This window comes from Humulus lupulus, chromosome 8, assembly GCF_963169125.1.
Source record: "Humulus lupulus chromosome 8, drHumLupu1.1, whole genome shotgun sequence".
Taxonomy (NCBI): Eukaryota; Viridiplantae; Streptophyta; class Magnoliopsida; order Rosales; family Cannabaceae; genus Humulus; species Humulus lupulus.
The window spans coordinates 4,645,956-4,668,296 of record NC_084800.1 but is presented as its reverse complement, the minus strand read 5'-3'; the positions used below and the strand labels follow the sequence as shown (position 1 = coordinate 4,668,296).

Genomic DNA, 22,341 nt, shown 5'->3' with positions numbered 1-22,341 from the left:
AGTGGTATCAGAGCCACGGTTATACTGGTCCAGAACGTTCTCACATATTCATACAAGTCAGAAAAAGGGGTCGTCTCGTTACCAAGTAAGTACCCTGTTTTGTTTATATTATTTATAGCCTTAGTAATTGTAGTTTATTTTGATTTCAAAGTTTTTTTTTTTTTTCAAAATCTAGAACAATGAATCATAATGTGATTAGAGCCATATCTAATATAAAAGATTAGATCTTTAGTTTGGTAGATATATATTTTTTTAAATAAGACGTTTTAGTATAACTTCCTTTAGTTTGTTATGGATATTTATTTGTTATAAATAATGTTTTTGTTTTTTTTATATTAATTTCAAAATTTTGTATTGTTGTTTTTTTTTATATTGTGGATTTTTATGGACTTTGGTAATATTAAAATTGTTTTAAAATTTATTTTGGATTCAATTGAAAGTGGAAGGTTTAAATTCTTCTCTTATGGGTTAGCCCATTTGTGAAAGCTCATTTGCTTTGCATTATTAGATTGGATCTAATTAATGAATAACAATTAATAAGATGAGGGTTCAAATTCTTGTCTTTTGGGTCCAAGTGGAAGTTAGGGGGCCTAAGTAGTGGGTACGACATACTGAACCCAGCCCTCCTCCATGGAAGATTGAATTGTTAAGGCCCATTTACCTGAGTTGGACTTGATTGTAATAAGATAGTTTTAATAGATAGATAGACCTAATAAACAGTAGTACAATAGGCTAGGTTATATAATTATTTGTTTGTTTGTCTTAGTTTTTACAATTTTCTCTTTCGGGGGAAACATAAAAGAAAATGGAGCAAGAAGTAAGAAGATCTGAAAGACTGAACGAATAAGAAATCAATCAGGAAAGAGGACAAGGAAGAAGCCGAAGAATGACTTCGTTCGGTAGAATCCATATTGGAACATAGCTTGGGAAACGAGGACCGAATCTCATGTGCCTCAAGCCTACTCAAGAAAGACACCCGCATCTGGTGGGATATAGTAAAGCAAACCCGAAATGTAAACATTATGACATGGGACGAGTTTGTCCAGGTGTTCAACAAAAAGTATTAAAGTCCTACGATTCTAGCCACAAAGGTGGACAAATTTATTGTGCTTACTCAAAGGAATTTGACTGTGACAAAATACGCCAGAAAATTCGACCCATTGAGCGTTACAAATTCAAATATTTGTAAAAGGGATGAAGCCAATGATAGCCGAGACGTAAAGTTGGTTCGGGGAATAACCATATACGCGGAAACGTTGGAAATAGCTTGGGAATCCGAGCAAGCGGAGGATAAAATCTGGAAAAAATGAGCGGTCGGAAAGACACCAAGAAAAGAAATTACAAACAAAATGACCACAAAAGGAAACACGATGGTGGTCATAACCAAAAGGCGAACAAGAAAGGTAAAACTGCGTCGGAAGGCAATAGGAATAAGAAGCCTTACGTAGAATATCCTCAATGCCCAATCTGTAGTGAAAACATTAAGGGGAATGCTGATATAAGACTAGAGGTTGCTTCAATTGTGGAGGCGAATTTCATCTCAAGAAAGGCTGCCCAAAATTGAGAGACCAAAAGAAGGACGAAAAGCTAATACCAGCCAGAGTTTTAACTCTTACATAAGGTGAGGCGGAAACTAGCAATACAGTAGTATCGGGTCAGATCATAATCTCTGGCAAGCAATTCGATATTTTATTCGATTAAGGAGCAACACATTCCTTTTTCTTTATGAATACGATTGATAGCTTAGATAAGCCATGCAAACTTTTTAGAGATAAGTTTGTCACGGAATTACCTCTGGGGGTAAGAATGCTATCTAGTAGAGGGGTGTGTAGCGTTGTAGTTAGAATCGAAGAAAAAGAATTACCAGTAGATTTGATTGAGTTAGACCTTAAGGATTATGATATAAGGAATGGATTGGCTAGAAAAATATGGGGCAACAATTGACTATAAGGGATAAGACGGTCAATTTTTGAATAGAAGATGTCGAGAAGCTCACTTACAGAGGAGTAATTTCTAGAACTCGCATACGATAGTCTTAGCTCTCAAAGCTCAACATTTAATCGGTAGCGGTTACCAGGAGTTTCTAGCCAGCATAGTAGACAAGTCACGAGACACAACTCGAACCAAAGAATGTGCACATAGTATGCGAATTTCCTGAGGTATTTCCAGAAGATCTACCGAGATTACCTTCGTCTAGGGGGATTGATAAGTGAATTTTAGATTCACTTATTAGTGTCATTTTATATCTAATTTGTAGGTGTTTAGGGTGTTTTTGTTTGGTTTTATGCTTGTGTTGTGTTTGTGTAGGGTCCAAGGAAAAGTGGTGCGAAATTGGTACAAAACGGAAGTGAAACGAAGAAAAATGCAAAATTCGTGAATTAGGGCTGCAGCCCCATATTCAGGGGCTGCATCGCTATTTCTGGGATCGCTATTTCTGGGATGAATTAGGGCTGCAGCGCCTGACTGAAACAGAGACTTGTTTTTGGCACATTTGTAGCGTAGCAGCGCCTGTTTAAGGGGCTGCAGCGCCGGGAGCCGTACGGAAATCGTAAATTGAGATTTTTGAAGGGCAAAAGAGGGCTTTTTGCAAGGGATATATAAGGAAAAGTTTAATTAGGGTCTAAGGACGGTTTTTGGAGGAGATTAGACAGAGATTAGAGGCTCGGAGAAGAAGAGGAGGCTAGACATCATCAAGATCATCACCATTACATCTAGTCTATTTCTTCTTCCTTTGATTTTTAGTTTTTTAATTATGAACAAATACATTGTTATTATGTTTATGTTTATAATGGAGAACTAAACTCTTCTTGTGCTAGAGTATTAGATGAATCTATTTGACTATTGAATTTTGGTTTTTATTATTATTTCTATGAAATTCTTCTCGTTTGTTCATATCTTCTTGATTTAATTTTATCATATTAATGTTTGGCCATCATTATTGTGAATTGAAATCTAGGGTTTATGCTTGAGAAAGATAAACGTAGATTGGACATAAGAAGATTTGACATAGAGTGATTGTGAGATTGAGAGATTCCTTGAACTCTATGAATTTGGCTTAGAATAATTATTGCTTAATGAAGTCTTGATTAATTATTAGTGAATAGAGATATCATATTGATTAATTGAGATTAATTGCATATATGCTTGAGAGAGATAAATGCATTATATTAGAATTCTAGAATTACAAATGTGGAGAACTAATTAGAATAATAAAGAAACCATGTTCATAGTTGAATAGTGAAATCAATACTCTAGTACATTTATCTTTTATTTAATCACTTTCCAAGAGCATTAGAATTGATTATCTTGTTATTTCATATTATTTATTTTATTGTTTGATTTATTTATTGACTTTTCTAATTAAAATTATAGACTTAACAGTAATAGTAATTAGTGAATTTAATATTTAATCCCTGTGGGTTCGACATCTTTTAATTTAAAACTATATTGCAATACACCGTACACTTGCGGTAGAAAATTTCTGTAACAAGTTTTTGGCGCCGTTGCCGGGGATTAAAATTAATTTTACTAATATTGAAACTTTAAGTCTTGATTTTAAATTAGATTTTTATTTATTTTGTTACTAACATTATAGATTGTTCTTGTGTTCTCAGTATATGCGAAGGACTAGGAGTTCTACACCTGTTGAGCCTCTGAATCCTGAAATTGAGCACACACTCCGTCAGTTGAGATCTAAGAAAAGGACTGAAGAGCTTAATATGGACAACAACGGGGTGAACAACAACGGTGGCAATGGCAATAATAACAATCAACCAGCAGCTGCTGGGGCTCCTCTTAATCCAGCGCAGCGGGCAGTGTGTGATTTTTGCATGCCTGTTGTTAATGAGAATCTCACTGGAATAGCAAATCCAGCCATTGCTGCCAACAACTTCGAACTGAAACCTGCACTAATTAACATGGTGCAGCAAAATCAGTTTGGGGGTCTAGCTACTGAAGACCCTAACATTCATTTGGCCATATTTCTGGAGGTATGTGCCACAGTGAAGATGAATGGCGTTACTGATGATGCCATCAGATTGCGTCTCTTTCCTTTCTCCTTGAGGGAAAGAGCCAGGAGTTGGTTGCAATCTTTGCAGCCTGGAACAATTACAACATGGGATGAGATGGCAAGAAAGTTCTTGATTAAGTTTTTCCCTCCTTCAAAGTCAGCCCAATTACGCAGTGATATTGGACAATTTCGACAGTTAGATCAAGAACCATTCTATGAGGCTTGGGAGAGGTTTAAGGAATTATTACGACGTTGCCCACAACATGGTTATCAAATTTGGATGCAAGTTCAGATTTTTTATCAAGGGTTGAACGCTCCAACACGAACAATAGTTGATGCTGCTGCAGGGGGTGCTCTATTAGCCAAGACAGCTGATGAAGCCTTCACTTTGATGGAGGAAATGGCCACCAACAGTTATCAGTGGCCTAATGAGAGGTCGGGCCCAAGGAAAGTTGCTGGGTTATATGAAGTTGATCAGATGACAGCCTTGAATGCCCAAATTGCTGCTCTACAAACCCAAATGGCCGCTCTATCAGCGCAAAATAATCCAACGGTTATGGAGAGTGTAGCAGCGGCTGCTGCAATGCAGGGGCAAGAAATGAGTCCAGAACAAGCCCAGTTTATGGCAAACCGCTCCTTCCCCAATAATTACAGAAGCAACAACATGCCTAATTATTATCATCCAGGATTGCGCAATCATGAAAATTTCTCTTATGCCAATAATAAAAATGTGCTGCAACCACCTCCAGGATTCGATTCTCAACCGCAACAAGAGAAAAAGCAGTCGTTGGAAGACATTTTGGGCACTTTTATTTTGGAGTCTAACAAGAGGTTCGGAAAAAATGAAGCAAGACTCGACAATATAGAAACCCATATGACTAACATGGGTGCTTCAATGAAGAAAATTGAGACTCAAGTGGGCCAATTAGCTAATGCGGTGAATTCGAATCAGAAGGGAAGTTTTCCTAGTGCCACTGTGGTAAATCCAAAGGAATCATGCCAAGCAGTTTCTTTGAGAAGTGGTAAGGTGCTTAAAAAGGGTGATGTTCAAGCTAGTTCAAAGGAGAAAGTTGAGCCAGTGGTACGAGAGGTAGACAAAGAAGAGCAAGCCAAGAAGCAGAGTGGAAGTGACCAGAATGACATGAAGAAAGATAGCCTTCCAGTGTATCAACCTCCCATTCCATACCCTCAACGATTTTAGAAGAAGAAATTAGACGAACAGTTTGCAAAGTTTCTAGAAATCTTCAAACGAATTCACACAAACATTCCCTTTGCAGATGCTCTTGAGCAAATGACTAATTATGTGAAATTCATGAAAGAAGTTATGTCAAAGAAAAGAAGATTAGAAGACTTTGAAACTGTGAAGTTAACAGAAGAATGCAGTGCCATCTTACAGAAAAAGTTGCCTCAAAAGGTGAAAGATCCTGGTAGCTTTACTATACCATGCACTATTGGAGGGTCGTCCTTTGATAAGGCTTTGTGTGATCTTGGAGCGAGTATAAATCTGATGCCACTTTCAGTTTTCAAGAAATTGGGGGTAGGAGAGGTGAAGCCCACAACCATCACTCTTCAATTAGCAGATCGGTCACTTACTTATCCTAGGGGAGTGATTGAAGACGTATTGGTTAAGGTGGACAAGTTTATTTTTCCCGCTGATTTCGTGGTTTTGGATATGGAGGAGGACCATGAAATCCCCATTATTCTTGGTCGTCCATTCTTGGCTACTGGAAGAGCTCTTATTGATGTGCAAGGTGGTCATTTGACACTGAGAGTTAACAATGAAGAGGTTAAATTCAACATTTATCAAGCACTACAGCAACATGACAACACGAGCACATGTCACCGTGTGGATTCTATTGAGGTAGTAGTAGAAGAGACGATGAGAAAAGAATTATGTGCTGATCCTTTACAACATTTCCTTAATTCTAGTATTACTCAGGCTGATTTGAAAAAAGTGAATGGTGAGTTTGTGGGTGACGAAGTGGCTGAATGTGTGATGGATCTCAGTGCTATTCCTTGTGCTAGTAGTATTAAAATGGAAGAAACTCTTTGTCAAGCTAACGAAAGAGAAGTCGAGAAGGTTGTGGTGGAAAAGAAAGATTTGAAACAACTCCCAGAGCATTTGCGTTATGAGTATCTAGAAGAGAATTTCACTTGCCCAGTGATCATTTCATCAACACTATCAGAATGTGAAACTGAAAAATTGCTAAGAGTTTTGAGGAAATATAAATCTGCCATAGGATGGGAAATTTCAGATCTGAAGGGAATAAGCCTAACTGTTTGTATGCACAAGATTCTTTTTGAAGAAAATTATAAGCCTTCTATTGAGCATCAAAGGCGATTGAACCCAGCCATGAAAGAAGTAGTGAGGGCAGAAGTATTGAAGCTATTGAATGCTGGGATCATTTATGCTATTTCAGATAGTAGTTGGGTTAGTCCTGTGCAAGTTGTACCAAAGAAAGGGGGAATGACAGTGATCAAGAATGAAGCCAATGAATTGATTCCGACAAGAACAGTGACGGGGTGGAGAGTTTGTATTGATTACCGGAAGTTGAACAAGGCGACTAGAAAGGATCATTTCCCACTTCCATTTATCGATCAGATGCTCGATCGTTTGGCTGGCTATACACATTACTGCTTCTTAGACGGCTATTCAGGCTATAATCAAATAGCAATCGCTCCTGAAGATCAGGAAAAGACAACTTTCACATGTCCTTACGGCACTTTTGCTTACAGGAGGATGCCTTTTGGACTTTGTAATGCACCTGCCACTTTTCAGCGATGTATGATGGCCATCTTCTCAGATATGGTAGAAGAGATCATGGAGGTATTTATGGATGACTTTTCTGTTTTTGGGTCATCATTCGACCAGTGCTTGCACAACTTGGAATTGGTCCTTTGTAGATGTGAAGAGAAGAACCTAGTGCTAAATTGGGAGAAGTGTCACTTCATGGTTCAAGAGGGGATTGTGTTGGGGCATCGAGTTTCAAAGGAAGGTCTTGAAGTAGATCGAGCCAAGATAGCCATCATTGAGAAGCTTCCTCCACCGGTGAATGTCAAGGGGATAAGAATTTTTTTGGGGCACGCGGGTTTTTACAGGAGGTTTATCAAGGACTTTTCGAAAATCAGCAAGCCACTATGCAATCTCCTAGAAAAAGATGCTGATTTTGTTTTTGATGAAGAGTGTAGGAAGGCATTTGAGTCGATAAAAGAAAAGTTGGTGTCAGCCCCTATTATGAGTGTCCCGAATTGGAGTCAAGCATTCGAGATTATGTGCGATGCTAGTGATTATGCGGTAGGGGCTGTGTTGGGGCAGCGAAGAGAGAAGATTTTTCGAGTAATTTATTATGTGAGCAAGACTCTTGATGATGCTCAACGAAATTATTCAACCACTGAAAAAGAACTATTAGCGGTGGTGTTCGCATGCGATAAATTCAGACCATATCTCTTGTGTTACAAAGTTATTAAACCACTCGTGATGAAATATGGAGTTCGACATAAGGTGGCTTTGGCTTATCACCCCCAGTCTAATGGCCAAGCTGAGGTATCAAACCGAGAGATCAAGTCTATCTTGGAGAAAACAGTGAATTTAAATAGAAAAGATTGGTCTCAAAAGCTTGATGACTCTTTATGGGCCTACAAGACAACGTACAAGACTCCTCTCGGTATGTCTCCTTATCGACTAGTATTTGGCAAAGCTTGTCACTTACCAGTAGAATTGGAGCACAAGGCTTATTGGGCGATCAAGAAGCTTAATTTTGATTACCAAGCAGCGGGTGAGAAGAGGTTATTGCAGCTGAATGAAATGGAGGAGTTCCGGAATGATGCATATGAAAATGCTCGTATTTACAAGGAGAGGACAAAGAAATATCATGATCAAATGATATTAAAGCAAGAATTTATGCCGGGACAGCAAGTTTTACTTTTCAATTCTCGTTTGAGGTTATTTCCCGGCAAGCTAAAGTCAAGATGGTCTGGTCCGTTTATTATCACCAAAGTTTCTCCTTTTGGTTCTGTGGAATTAAGAAATAATGACGGTTCGCTTTTTCAAGTGAATGGACAAAGGTTGAAACATTATTTTGGTGAAATTCACAAGAAGGTGGAGACGATGTATCTCCAAGACAGCAACTGAAGCGTCATCAATGTCTAGCTAAAGACGATAAATTAAGCGCTTAATGGGAGGCAACCCATTGTTTTAGTATTGTTATTTTTATTTAGTTTATTTTATTTTATTTTAGTAGACTTTATTTTATTTATTTTGTAAATATTAAGTTTATTTTGAGCCGTGAAAATCGTGAAAAAAGAAAGAAATAATGAAAAAAAAAATGATGAAAAAAATGAAAAGCAGTGTTCCAGGGGCTGCAGCGCCACTTCATAGCGCTGCAACGCAATTGTGGCAAGAATTAGGGCCGCAGCGCCTTACTTAAGCGCTGCAGCGCCACACCCAAACAGAGAGGGTGTCTTTCGGGGGTCCCAAGCGCCGCAGTGCCATCACTAGGCACTGCATCGCTAAATCGCGCAACAAAAATCTGGAGCTTCAGGACCTTTGGCGCCACAGCGCCACTTCGAACAGAACAAAAAAAAAATAGGTTTTTTAAATTCTTTTTCTTCCCTCTTTTTCTCTAACCACCATTTTTTCTTCTTCTTCTCCCTACTCCGAAAAATCAATATCTCAAACACCATTACCCTCCTTTCTCCTCTACCCCGAAATTCCATATTCCATACCCATAACTCAATTTTCTTTGCTTATTCCCCAATTTCAAACCATCAAATCCTACTTTTCTCATTCCCATTCCTAATTTTTCATCCCATTTCTTCATTTTTCCAAACCCTAATCATCAATACCACATCAACTTCCATTGTGATCAAGTTTTCATTTACTTTTCAAGGGTGTTGGCCGAATTTTATGAGGGGAGTAGTTCATTGAAGATCACAAGACACTCACATTCATCAAGTAAGTCATTCACTCATCTCTTTGGAGCACTTAAGTTCTTGAATGGATATTTCATGTAAGAGGCAATTTTGATTTTGATGAATGTGTGAATTGATGTGTTGGAATTGATGATTATTGGATAGTTTTTGAAGTTTTATTGTGATTTGGGGAAATAAGATTGAGAGAAAAGTGGAAGGGAAGAGTGAGAAAAATTGTTGCCCACCAAGTGTTTGAGAAATTGCTTAAGTGACTGTTATTGGTGTTTTTTGCTTAATTGTAGTAAGGAAGAAGTTGTGACTTAAGTTTGGTGGGATTGTTTAGTTGTTAGGGGGGTAAATACGTGATTAATTGAGAGGTGAGGTATTGTTTGGGTGTTTGGCGGGTTGTTCCGAGTCACCATGGGACCTAAGAGAAATAGTGCAAGACCATCATCTTCAAGACCCTCATCCTCTAGGGCACCACCATTTGATACCACCAAATTTGTAAGTAAGGAGGCAGAAGATCGATATACTTCTTTTATGGGGAAACCGGTGCTCAAGGAAAGAGGTATTGAATATGATCCTCAACCTAGTTCGTGTGCTATCTTTGAGCCAATTAGAGCCAACATAGAAGGTAGGCAGTGGGAATCTGTTGTGAAACAACCGAAAATTAAAATGAATATCTCTTGGGTGTATTAATTTTATGCGAATTTTCCAGAGTTGAATGAGAAGGGGGAATGTTTTGTGAGAGGAAAATGGCTACCAGTGGGGAGTTATAAGGCCATCGATGATTTTTTCAATACTAAGAGCTTTGATAACCAGCATGATGAGTACCAATTGTTTCTACAAGATCAGCATGATCATGTTCTTATAGCGGAAACATTGGGTTGCCCAGGAGCTAGAATTGCATATGCTCATGATGAGCCTAATGGGATGTTTTTATGGCAACTTAATCAAGAAGCTCGTGCATGGTTTTATTTTGTGGCAGCCAAATTGATCCCAACTAGTCATGTTAGCCATATGACGAATGACCGGATGAGGTTGGTTTTTGCTATCATGAAGGGGATGACCATCGATGTTGGACGAATTATTCGTCAGGGTATGAGGTTTGTTCTTCGTGGCACCAATACTGGGGGATTTTCGTTTGGGTCATTTATCACCGATATGTGTGTAGTGTATGAAGTACCAAGGGAAAAAACTGATATAGTGGTGCCAGTCAAAGGGAAACTTACTAAAGCAAGAATTGCGCGTTATCCTAATGCATCTTTAGTAGCACCAGCCGCACCTCCACGACGACAAGGCCAACGACGAAGGCGGGAGAGTGACGATGAGGACCTTGAAAATCAAGAGGATGACAATGTTCCGGAGAATGTAGAGGGGCCAATGAATGTGGATGTTCCTTTGGCTCTTGGTGGCCCAACTGATCTTAATATGCAATACTCGCATGACATGCTGCGCTACATTGTTCAACAAAACACGATCACTCATAACTATTTGGCTGCTCGGGAGGCATATGAGCATAATCAGGTGGATCAACTAAATTTGTTGGTGGCTCAGTGGACGTTGAACAGAGGACAAAATAACTATTTCGCTTATCCCCCTCCGTTTCAAGGGATGCAAGATCCACCACCACCACCGCCACCACCTTCTCCTTATCCGTAAGGATGGACTTTTTGTAAGTTTCTTTTCTTTTCTTTGTAGTTACACATTGGGGACAATGTTTGTTTCAAAGTTTGGGGGATGGATTTCTTTTGAAAGTTTTCTTTTGTTTTGTAAATATGTGTTTAGAGTCGGGGTGTTGTGAGTCGTGTTTGAATCAAGTCAATAATAAAAGTCAAGGTTACGTAATGAATGCTATGAACATAAAGTTAAGAAATAAAACCACTTTGAATCCGTGTGCTTGATTTTGTCTGTTGCCATGATTGACTAATATATGAGGAAAGATTGAACTTTTTGCCATGATTGTTAAATTTGTGCTAATTGACTGTGTTATGCATGTTAAATGGGATTTGTGGAAAGATTTGGTTGATTACTCTAGAATTTGTGTTACTTGTTATTTGAGACGAAATCCTAGATAATGTATGCTTAAGAAGAAGATGTAGGCAATTTTGTTTGGTCCGTTTGAGCCTTTTTAGCCAACCTGAGACAAAATTGTATCCTTAGTCACCCTAATTGAGCCTAGGCCTATTTTTTGTTGAAACCTAACGAAAATCTTATCAAATATCCTATCCATATTAATATCATGAGCATACAAAGATAATGTGGGAAGGGGTTTTGTAATGGAAAGTATTTTGGGTTTTCAAGAGAGGAGTAGATGAATGAGAGAAAGTTTCTTCTTGAAAAAAAAAAAAAAGAAGAGAAATTTTTTATCATGGAGACTCACTCCCTTAAGGAAATATATTGTATACACAAAGTTTTGGGGAGTGAGTGTTGAAAAAAAAAAAAAGAGCTGAAAAAGAAAAATATATATAGCTCTCATTCATGTCAAGGTTGTTCAATATGGGTGTTTGGGATTTATGTGTACATGGTTGTTTGAAAGGTTGGTATGCTTATGGTATTAGTGCCTAAATGACTTTCTTATCTACCTTACCTAAGCCATACATTGTAAGCCATTAAAGTCCTACTGATTTTTAAGCATGCGCTGTTTACATTAGTGGAGAATAATGAGTAATGCAAACTTATGGAATAATATGGATTGTGGTATGACTGTGAGAATTTGATGTGCATAACTATGTCAATTACTTGAGTTTTAGTCATTATGGTGAATAGTTAAAGGATGTGAATGATAATTAGTTGATTATGGCAATAGTTGAGGTTGAAATTCTGGATTGTGTTGTTGGGATATTTCTGAAGCTTTATGTGAGCATGGTATTAAGGAAATTGAAGCTTGACTGTTATTGTTGGTTTGATTCGCATTATGTGAGTGTGTTTAGTTTTTCTTATTTAGTTTTTATTCTGAGTATTACTCGAGGGCGAGTAATTTTCAAAGTTTGGGGGAGTTTTTATTATGTCGAGAAGCTCACTTACAGAGGAGTAATTTCTAGAACTCGCATACGATAGTCTTAGCTCTCAAAGCTCAACATTTAATCGGTAGCGGTTACCAGGAGTTTCTAGCCAGCATAGTAGACAAGTCACGAGACACAACTCGAACCAAAGAATGTGCACATACTATGCGAATTTCCTGAGGTATTTCCAGAAGATCTACCGAGATTACCTTCGTCTAGGGAGATCGAGTTCGAAATAGAGTTGGCACCAGAAACGACACCAATATCAAAAAACTCCATATAGGATGGCACTGATGGAGCTTAAGGAATTAAAGATACAACTGCAAGAGCTTTTAGACAAGGGTTTCATTAGACCAAGCTTTTCTCCTTGGGGTGCACTAGTGCTTTTTGAAGAATGACGGGAGCAAGATGATGTGCATATATTATCGAGAGCTAAACAAAGTGATGATCAAGAACAAGTATCCTTTGCCTCGAATAGACGATCTTTTTGATCAATTGCAAGGATCCATGGTGTTCTTAAAGATAGATCTACGGTCAGGATATCAACAACTAAGAGTACGAGAGGAGGATATCCCAAAGATGGCTTTCAGGACTCGATATGGACATTACGAGTTCTTAGTAATGTCATTTGGATTGGAAAACGCACCAGTCGCGTTCATGGACCTTATGAACAGAATATTTAAGGATTACTTGGATAAGTTCATGGTGGTATTCATTGACGACATACTAATCTACTCAAAGACGGAAGCCGAACATGAACGACTCTTGAGACTGACATTGGAAAGGCTCAAGAAACACCAATTATATGCCAAGTTTAAGAAATGCGAATTCTGGCTAGAGAAGGTGGCATTTTTAGGACACATCGTATCCAAAAATGGCGTAGAAGTAGACCCAATCAAGATAGAAGCTGTGAAAGACTGACCCAAGCCTAAGAGCGCCACCAAAGTGAGAAGTTTTATGGGCTTAGCAGGATACTACAAACGATTTGTTTGAAGGGTTCTCATAAATAGCTACGCCCTTAACAAATTTGACAAGGAAGCAGCGTAAATTTGTATGGACGGAGAAGTGCAAAGAAAGCTTCCAAACGCTAAAGGACAAGCTCATAACAGTCCCAGTTCTATTCATCTCAAATGACAAGGGAAAGTATGTAGTATATTGCGACGCGTCAAAACAAGGACTTGGATGCGTTTTGATGCAAGATGGAAAGGTGGTCGCATACGCCTCGAGACAACTAAAGGAGTACGAACAAAGGTACCCAACCCATGACTTGGAGTTGGCAGCAGTGTTCTTTGCTTTAAAGATTTGTAGGCATTATCTGTACGGAGAGAAGTGCGAGATTTATACAGACCACAAGAGTTTAAAGTACTTCTTTACGCAAAAGAAGGTCAATATGAGGCAACGAAGTTGGCTGAAGCTAGTTAAGGACTACGATTGTGAGATTTTGTATCATCCGGGAAAGGCTAATGTCGTGGCAGACATGCTTAGTAGACAGAGTTATGGTAGCATATTGATGCTTAAGAGGATTGCACAACCCTTACAAGATGATATTAAGAAATCCAAAATCGAGCTGATAACAAGACAATTAGTTGATTTCACAATCAAGTCAACATTTATGGAGGAAATTAAGGAGAAACAATAAGAGGACGAGTTTCTTCTTAAGAAAAAGGCAGCACTACAAAGCTCAGAAAATGTTGATTTTTTGATAACAAAGTAAGGTATGCTATGATATAGAAACCGAGTGTGTGTGCTGAATCGGGACATATTAAGAGAAAGTATCATGCGAGAAGCGCACACCACTCCGTATTCACTTCATCCGAGATTGACCGATATGTACAACGATGTCAAGACAATGTACTAGTGGCCGAGAATGAATAAAGACATAGTAGAGTTTGCAGCAAAATATCTTACATGCCAACAAGTTAAGCCCGAGGTTTATAGGTCCTTTTTGAGATATTGGACAAAGTAGGGCAAATAACATATTGTTTGGCTTTACAACAATCATTAGTTGAAACACATAATGTATTCCATATATTTATGTTGAGAAAGTATGTATCAGACCCATCCCATGTGCTCGATTACGAGGCTCTAGAGTTGAAACAAGATTGCTGTTATGAAGAATGATCAGTACGCGTTCTAGAGTGGGGAACTAAGAAGTTAAGGTCCAAAAGTTACCCTATAGTTAAAATCTTGTGGAGCAATATCACTGAAAGAGAGACAACATGGGAATTGGAGGAAGATATGAGGGAATGGTATCCTGAGGTTTTTAGTAAGTCAAATTTCGAGGACGAAATTTTTTTAAGGAGGGGAGAATTGTAGTATCCGAGGTTACCTTTCTCTTAGACCTCTTTATTTATGTGATTATAGGCTGTCTTTATTTTATAGAATAGATTTAACTTGAGTTGTGGTGATAGAATAAGGTTTAGTTGTTTTTTTAATATTTAGTGGTTATAATTATTATAGCATATTATAGATTTGTGGTATTAGTAGTCTTGTTTGTGGGAAAATGGGTGATTGTGTAAGAATAAATTAATTATGGTATTATTAAGAATTGTTATGGATCGAGTCTACATAAAACCCTAAAGCCCAATAAGATTTTGGGCTTAGTAAATTCAAAATCAGGCTAGAGAATTAGAGTTTGTTATTGTAATGACCCAACTACTCTAGACTTTGGACCATTAACGAAAACTATACATAGACCCTAATCTTTAATAGAACTTACAAGTGAAAAAGATCATGCTTTATTAAATACTTGTGAAAACCAATGTTTTAAACTTACATAAACTCAAAGCAGGATATGGGATCCCATTGTTTTAAAAAGAAAACATATCTTAATTGAAATGAAAAGATATTACATAAATAGGTGCGAAAAAATACACATAAACCATAAATAAAAGACTACATCCTCGAAATCGAACTCTCGACTCCTTGAATCCATTCATCACCGATACACATTCCCCAAGCATCCACGAATCTTACCCGCTACTATAGCTATTTCCCTGCACATATAAACAAAAAGGAATGAGCCTAATGCCCAGCAAGGAAAATCTACCACATAGTTCATATACACAAATTTCATAAGAAACATAACAACATAACATAACACTTATATCATACACATACTATAATGGCCATTATTACTTGGGGTCCCATAGACTAAACAAGTCATATGCCCATTAGATTAGTGGGGTCCTACTAGCTAAGCAGGTCATATGCCCATAATCCATTTGAGGCTTGTTAGTCATATGGGTCATATGCCCAAGCCTACAAACATACATAACATAAAAACATAAGATAACATATAAAACATATAACATATGAATTCTATCCTATTTTCCTTACAAAAAATTACCGAGATAAGAGGACAGAGTTGGGACTTTGGAACACTCCTAAGAACCATTTGAAAAAGAGTGAGTATAGTGAAGAAGAGAAATGAAAGGAATGGAAGGACTAAACCATTGAGAAAATACTTACCAAAAACTTATGCGCAAGTTCTTAGATTTCCTAACCAAAATAAGAAATGGTTAGAAGGCTGAGTAAAAGACTATGAGAACTTAAAATAAAATAATACCAATGAACTAAGGTGTGGAAATACCTTGAAGACTTGTAAGACCAATCTAAACCTCGAACCGAAATACTATAAAACCTTACTTCCCCAAGTGTTTGATAAACTTATGATGATCAAGCTTATGATTCCCAACCCAAGTGCTTACACTCTCACACTCACCTAGCAACTTGCAGCCTCTGAACTTAGAGCAAAAGATGAATAATGGCTGGGTACTAGGTCCTATTTATAGAGTTTAGGAATGAAAGGATCTTAATTTAACTTGAATAAAAATAATGGCTTTTTAAGTGAAAATAATTTGAATTATCGTTCAGCAGAGGCTGAAGACTCGTTCAGAAAGGTGCTGGACTTATCAAGAGGTTGAAGGGTTGAATGGAAAATGATTTCAAAAAAATTCAAAATATGCTGAAGGAGGCTGTTGACGCCGTTTTTCGCCAACAGATAAAAGAAGAGAGCACGCAAACAATTAAAGACAATGGTTAAAACAAACAAACGAATCAGACACACGGTTTTTACGTGGTTCAGCAGTTAAATCTGCCTTGTCCACGAGTCTCTGTTATTAATCTCAAGATTATCTCTGAACAATCCTTTAGCATGAATTCTCCAGAGTTTTCTCTCAAGAATCAGCAAATCCCCCTCTTTACAATGGTGCATGCCTTCTCTATTTATAGAGAAGGATGCAGAATACTATCCCACATATTTTGGGTAGTTACTCTTTTGTGAATAAAATAAATGGCTTTAAATGCCTATAATCAGATATAAAAGGAAACGTCCCTGAAGACCAGGAAACGCATAACTGACCAAATAATATCCCACGATTCTTGGGGATTTACATTAATAAATGAGGATCATATCCCATATCTACAACTCTTGTAGATATTCAAGGTAGTCATTGCGTATCTCCAAGGCTTCACGTCATTGTGCGAGCCGTTGACACTTCCCGAGCTGACATTTCTTTCGAGATGGCATATCGAGCTCGAGATCCCTGCTCCGAAGTTGCTTCTGAAGATGAGGGGCTCACAGAGCTATCCTTCGAGATCGAGATCATTTCGAGGTCACCATATTCGAGGTCTGTACCATACTTTGCAGGCTCCGATTTACAATCGTAGAGCATACCCTTAACCCTCACGAGACCATTTAATGCGAACTCAGCTTTCGAGGTCATATTTGCTACGGCTCGAAATCTGGGTATAACATTTTGCCCCCTCAAAAGTATTTGTTCGAATCCTAAGAGAAGGAAACTTTTGAACTACTCTTTTCGGGAACCATACCGTCACACTCTTAAAAACGGACACGTGCCAGATGGGTATTGCTCACTTTAGGTACTTGAGTACCTTGGGAACATGCCCACGATCGTTCGTCTGACAGCTTTTCGGCGCTATCTTATCATCGACTCCCCTCCATTCGATCTGTTGAGGATTTCAATCAACGTTCCTGATTAATTCAGTTTCCCCCCCTATTTATGCAAGACTCCCTCTTCGTCTTCTTCACATTTTCTCATCACAGACCAGAAAAAAGAAACACTCCCTAAACCTCTTACCACAGTTTATGCTCATTGCATGTTTTCCAGGCCGAAGAAACAAAAGAATCCTGGTTTGTACGAGTCAGTGAGTTCTTTCCTGCAACCTCTTCTCCACTCGACGATTTCGCTGCACTCCCCATTACTGTGTAAGTACGCCATTTTTGTAGTTCCTTTTATATTGTGCTTGCTGTGTATGTTAGTTTACGTTATTAGCATGATGCGATAGGAGGGCTTGAACCGATAGGTTTTTAGGCTTTCTGGATTTTCACTCTGGAAGTTCGTCTCTGGTTTATATTCAGATTCAATCGTTTGAATGTGGTTTCAACTTTCTGGGTTTTGAAGATTTTAGGCTATGTTTCTTGTACACCAAGTTTTCGGGTAAAAACCCTTATTCTTGACAATTACACGAAACCCGAAAAAGCCCTTTCCTGGCTAACCGCCATCTTTCTTTCCCTTGAACTTCGGGATTTTCAAAAAATCATCCACGTTCTTTTTCTTCCCTGTGGAACACGCGCTCTGACTCTTTAGTGAGGGTCTTAATATTTAGTTTCTTGCCCTTAGTTATCCGAGCTTATCTTATCGAGTTCGTGATCCTTGCATGCATGGCCCTCACCATTTTTTCTTTCTCGTTAGATGTCACAGAATCTGGAAAGACGGTGGGGGTCATTACGAGCAATCCCTTACGAGCCCAAATCTCCGAGCCCGGAATCGGTCTTTGTTCGGAACCAGCGTCGGATTAAAGAGTACGAGATCGCATGCGAGCAAGAAGACATCCGAGCCCACTATCGCCGCCAGATTGACGAGGTCATCGAAAAGAAGAGAAGGGTCCTTCGGGAAGCCATCTATCCGGAGCCGAACCCCGGACCTAGGCCAGTTCCCCTCGACCCCGCGTTAAAAGTCACGGTAGCATACCATCCGGGGGAACTTCAGTTTTCCTTAATGGCGGAGCCTTCGTCTTCGCAGCCTAGGAGGGAGATGTTTGAAGCCGAGTTCTACCAGAGCTCGGTTACCACCTCTGACCAGATAACTGACATCCTGGCCCTTCATGGCCTTAGCTCGTTGGACACACTGAACTGCCGAGCTCCGACAAGACATGAACGGAGCTGCTTCGCTCCTGGGGGCCGTGATTCCAGTGTGAAGTACGCGGCCTGGAGCCAGGAACACCTAAAGGCAGGAGCTTTGCTGCCCCTGAAGTCCTTTTTTAGAGATTTCACCGATTTCGTTGGGTTGGCTCCATTCCAACTCAACACTAACTCATACAGGGTGCTGTCTGCCCTGAGGTCCTTATTCCACGAGCTGGGGTGGATAGGACCTTCACCCCAAGAGATTTTATACCTCTTTTGTTTGAAGAGTAATCCCTCCCGAGCTCGGGGAGGAGATGGTTTTTACTATCTTTCGAGCTATCCCAAAGAGACAAAAATCTTTGAAGACCTTCCGAACCATCCCCCTGACTTCAAAAGGGCTTTTTTCTGGACAGACGGTCTGTTCCCGTCTCGACATCGTTCGTTTAGGCGAATTCGTAAGTATTCTCGTTACTTTCTATTTTTGAGCTCGAATCTTTAGTCCTTGTATCCATGTTTAGTTGAAGTGTATCTCGCCTTTCAGCTAACTTTCAGCGTCCCACCCCCGACGAGACAATGAAGGAGCACAGAGGGAGCCTGCTCCGACTCCCTTATGGCAGGAGGTCTCTTTTATTTATGTTACATGAGGACAAGCTTCGAGCTTGTGGCTTGTTGGGACAGGGCCAGTCAACCTCTGACTGGTCCAGTAAAAAATACGAACGCTGGGAGGAAGTGCCTCTGCCCACAGGCATCCTTCCTCCGAGGAGGGAAAGGAAAGCACCTCTCCCAATTCGCTCGAGAAGTCCGCGGTCAGGGAACGAGGCAAATGATGAAGCCTCGGGTTCGGACTCCGATGGAGGTAAAACCCTTCCTACTTCGCGAATGTGGTCTCCCACTTTATTAAAACACAGGCCCAATAGACTAGTCTCGTGCCCACAGGATAGATATCACTTCTACATATGGAGTTGGGTAGATGACTGTGTCCATAGGTTTGATAGTGGGCTCGGGAAATACGACACTATGTATACCACAGACGAGATGTGGAATGGGATAGCTGTGCAGTATGGGACCAATGACTATAGGGACCTTTCGAGGTTATCACCAACTTATAGGGAAGGCCCTCCCCCCGCCTCTTCTGAAGATGGGGGAATTTCATGGTCCCCAAGCTCGATCTCGGGGGAAAGTTCCAGTTAGGTTTTTTCTTTCACCACTCTATATAGTGTTGGAGTAACTTGTATTTCTTTCACTGACTCACTGTGATGACTTGTGCAGGCAACATGGACTCCGACCTCGACGCCCTCATCGACAATGCGGGTGCCAAGAGGAGCAAGCGCCCCAGGGCAAGGGGACTGACAACCAGTCAGCCTGGGAAAAGCTCCAAGAGATCTAGGAAAACGCCTCCTCCTCCCCCGCCGGCTTCGAGCTCTGCTGCTGCGTCGACTGGCCAGACTAACGTCCCCACGACGATACCACCCTCGCAGGCCGTCGTCTCTGTGGTGGCGCCGGCCTCGCAGACTGATATCGCTGCCGTGGTTGAATCTCAACCTCCTGTGGCGGGTCAAATGCCTTCTACCTAGCTCGTTAAAAGACCTTCTGCTTCCCGAGCTCAGAAGCTAACTATTTCCACCCATATGGATTCGTATGTGGTGGATAATGCTGCCGGTCCTCACGGGTCTACGCTGATCTCGGATGTAATGTCCCGGATTGGCCAGAGCTACGGCAATTTTGAGGCTCCTCAGTGGCAGTGTCTAACTGGCACTCGGGACCGCACTGTCCTGTACGAGAAGAGTATCGAGCACACTGCCGCGGTAAGTATCCTATATATTCCCTTTGCTTACATTCATGCTGTCTCGAGGCTAATGATGGTTTCTTCATTTTTTCAGGCTCTTGCTTTCACTGCCCAGCTTAATTACGAGCTGAACAACGAGGTCCATTCGAGCAGGACCCTCGCCCAAGAGGAGAGGGACCTACACCTTAAAGCGAATGACGACCTGAAGGCAGTGAATACTAAGCTCGAGGCAGTGGTTAAGGAGCGTGAGGAAATGGCCAAGGAGCTCGGAAAGCTGAAAAATGAACTCGAGGAGCAGAAGAAAGACAACATCCAGCTTCGGGAGACCAATAAGAAGCTCGAGGAAGACAAGGCCGTCACCCTCGACCTCATGGAGGATATCAAAACCCGCCTTACTGCCGAGTTCAAAGAAAAGAAGGAAACGGCGGTCGATTCAGCCATGTACCGGATGTGGGCCTATAACGAAGAACTGGACACCCGTTTTTTGGGTCCCCTCGAGGCGTCCTTCCTCGAACGATGGAATGCCCGGCTCGAGAAGGAAGAGGCTGACCAGCTCGAGAAGGATAAAGCTACTCCGAGTACCGTTTCGGAGGGAGCTCAGGAGGATAGTCATGCTATTCGTCCTGAGGGGTTCGGTGCCACTGATGCTGAGAAGGCCAAGGAGACTCCTCTTCTTTGAATCTGACCTCGGGGAGATCAGTTTTCGGGGCTGCGTCCCATTATTTCTGTAATTATTTCAACTTGTGCCCACGGGGCTGATACAATACCCTTTATTATTCTTTTATATACTTACATTTCTTGGTTCGAAATATTTTGCATATTTTTATAATTGATGGACCGGTTATGTTTATTTATGCATACAAACATAGTTTGGATTTAGGCTCGAAATTCGATGCATTCATGCATAGTTTATTCGATTTATCCGTTTCCAACCTCGTTATTTATCAAGGTCGGACATTACTGTAACCATGAACTGAAAAGTACTTATATGGCATGTAATATGAATGATTTGGTTAATCTTTTTAGTCACTTTTCCTCATCCTTAGTATCTTAGCTCCGAGGTTATGAGTTCGAAACTATTTTAAGATGTTCCAGCCTCGATCTCGACATATTTTGTGACGGGTTTAGGCTCCCATTCATCATTGATCGATAATTTGGCTGGTTTGTTCCAAACCTGTTATGCTTGCACATCTGGTTAATTCCAAACGTTTTTGGTTTTTGGTAGCTCGGTAATGTCCGAACTATCTAAGCCCGCGTACTTGGTTATTTCCAAATACTTAATGTTTTTTTATAATTCGGTTAAGTCCGAACTATCTAAGCTCGCTCGGTTAAGTCCGAACTATCTAAACTCGCGTATTTGGTTATATCCAAATACTTTTTTGTTTTTGATAACTCGGTTAAGTCCGAACTATCTAAGCTCGCGCATTTGGTTGTATCCAAATACTTTTTGTATTTTTTTTATTTTTATTTTTATTTTTTTTTAAAGCTAGAGGTATGTATACCAATGTTGCCCCCTTAATATCCTATGAGTGTGACCATAGGTTATTAAATTAAGAGAGATTGCAAAAATAAAAATAAGTTACATGTGAAACAAAGTAGACCCTTTATTTGAAATTCAAAAACAAACTAAGTACAGAAAATCATGGTTACGGGCGACACTTCCTACACTATTGATAATATGGTCTAAGGTGTTCACCATTCCATGCTCGTGGTATGAGGTTCCCATCTAATCTTGCAAGTTTGTATACGCCAGGGCGGATGACTGATTCTATCTGGTATGGTCCTTCCCAGTTTGGCCCGAGTACTCCTGCTGCTGGATCTCGGGTTGCTAAGAATACTCGTCTCAAAATCAGGTCTCCCACTCCGAACTTTCGGTCTCGAACCCTCTTATTGAAATATCTCGTGGTCCATTGCCGGTAAGCAGCATTTCTCAGCTGAGCCTCCTCCCTTTTTTCTTCGATCAAGTCTAGGGTTTCTTCGAGCTGAGTATGATTGGAACTTTGGTCGTAAATCTGAGTTCGAATTGTCGGAATTTCGACCTCAATGGGCAACATTGCCTCGCAGCCGTATGCTAGAGAAAACGGGGTATGCCCAGTTGATGTCCGAGCTGTAGTTCTATATCCCCAAAGGACTTGGGGTAATTCCTCAGGCCATCGTCCCTTTGCTTCTTCCAACTTTTTCTTCAAGGAACTCTTGAGAGTTTTATTAACGGCTTCGACCTGACCGTTCGCCTGAGGGTGAGCCACTGACGAAAAGCTCTTTATTATACCGTTCTTGTTACAAAAGTTGGAAAATAAGTCGCAATCAAACTGGGTTCCGTTGTCAGACACAATCTTTCTTGGCACTCCATATCGGCATACGATGTTCTTTACCACGAAATCCAGGATCTTCTTCGAAGTTATGGTCGCCAATGGTTCAGCCTCCGTCCATTTTGTGAAGTAATCAACCGCGACCACAGCATACTTTACTCCTCCTTTGCCAG

General features: G+C 40.2%; 2 protein-coding genes and 1 non-coding gene across 3 annotated transcripts; 2 read left to right on the top strand and 1 right to left on the bottom strand.

Annotated features, from left to right (window-relative positions):
- The first annotated feature begins 3,617 nt into the window (after positions 1–3,617).
- On the top strand, positions 3,618–5,210 carry LOC133794902 (uncharacterized). The gene has a single exon (XM_062232346.1). It carries the CDS (start codon positions 3,618–3,620, stop codon positions 5,208–5,210), a length of 1,593 nt encoding a protein of 530 aa, XP_062088330.1.
- Positions 4,176–4,279, bottom strand: LOC133799093 (small nucleolar RNA R71). Its single transcript, XR_009876297.1, has one exon. It is a non-coding gene; the product is annotated as a small nucleolar RNA R71 (small nucleolar RNA).
- An 11,774-nt stretch (positions 5,211–16,984) lies between the features above and the next one.
- Positions 16,985–19,647, top strand: LOC133793769 (uncharacterized). The gene is made up of 2 exons (XM_062231053.1): positions 16,985–17,155; positions 19,343–19,647. The coding sequence occupies exons 1-2, from the start codon at positions 17,047–17,049 to the stop codon at positions 19,645–19,647; spliced, it is 414 nt and encodes a 137-aa protein (XP_062087037.1). The 5' UTR covers positions 16,985–17,046.
- Positions 19,648–22,341: the final 2,694 nt, after the last annotated feature.

Coding starts and splice junctions, on each gene's coding strand:
- LOC133794902 (XM_062232346.1), top strand. CDS start 3,618: ATGCGAAGGACTAGGAGTTCTACACCTGTTGAGCCTCTGAATCCTGAA.
- LOC133793769 (XM_062231053.1), top strand. CDS start 17,047: ATGTTTTCCAGGCCGAAGAAACAAAAGAATCCTGGTTTGTACGAGTCA. Junction 17,156..19,342: donor GCTGCACTCCCCATTACTGT/GTAAGTACGCCA, acceptor TGACTTGTGCAG/GCAACATGGACTCCGACCTC.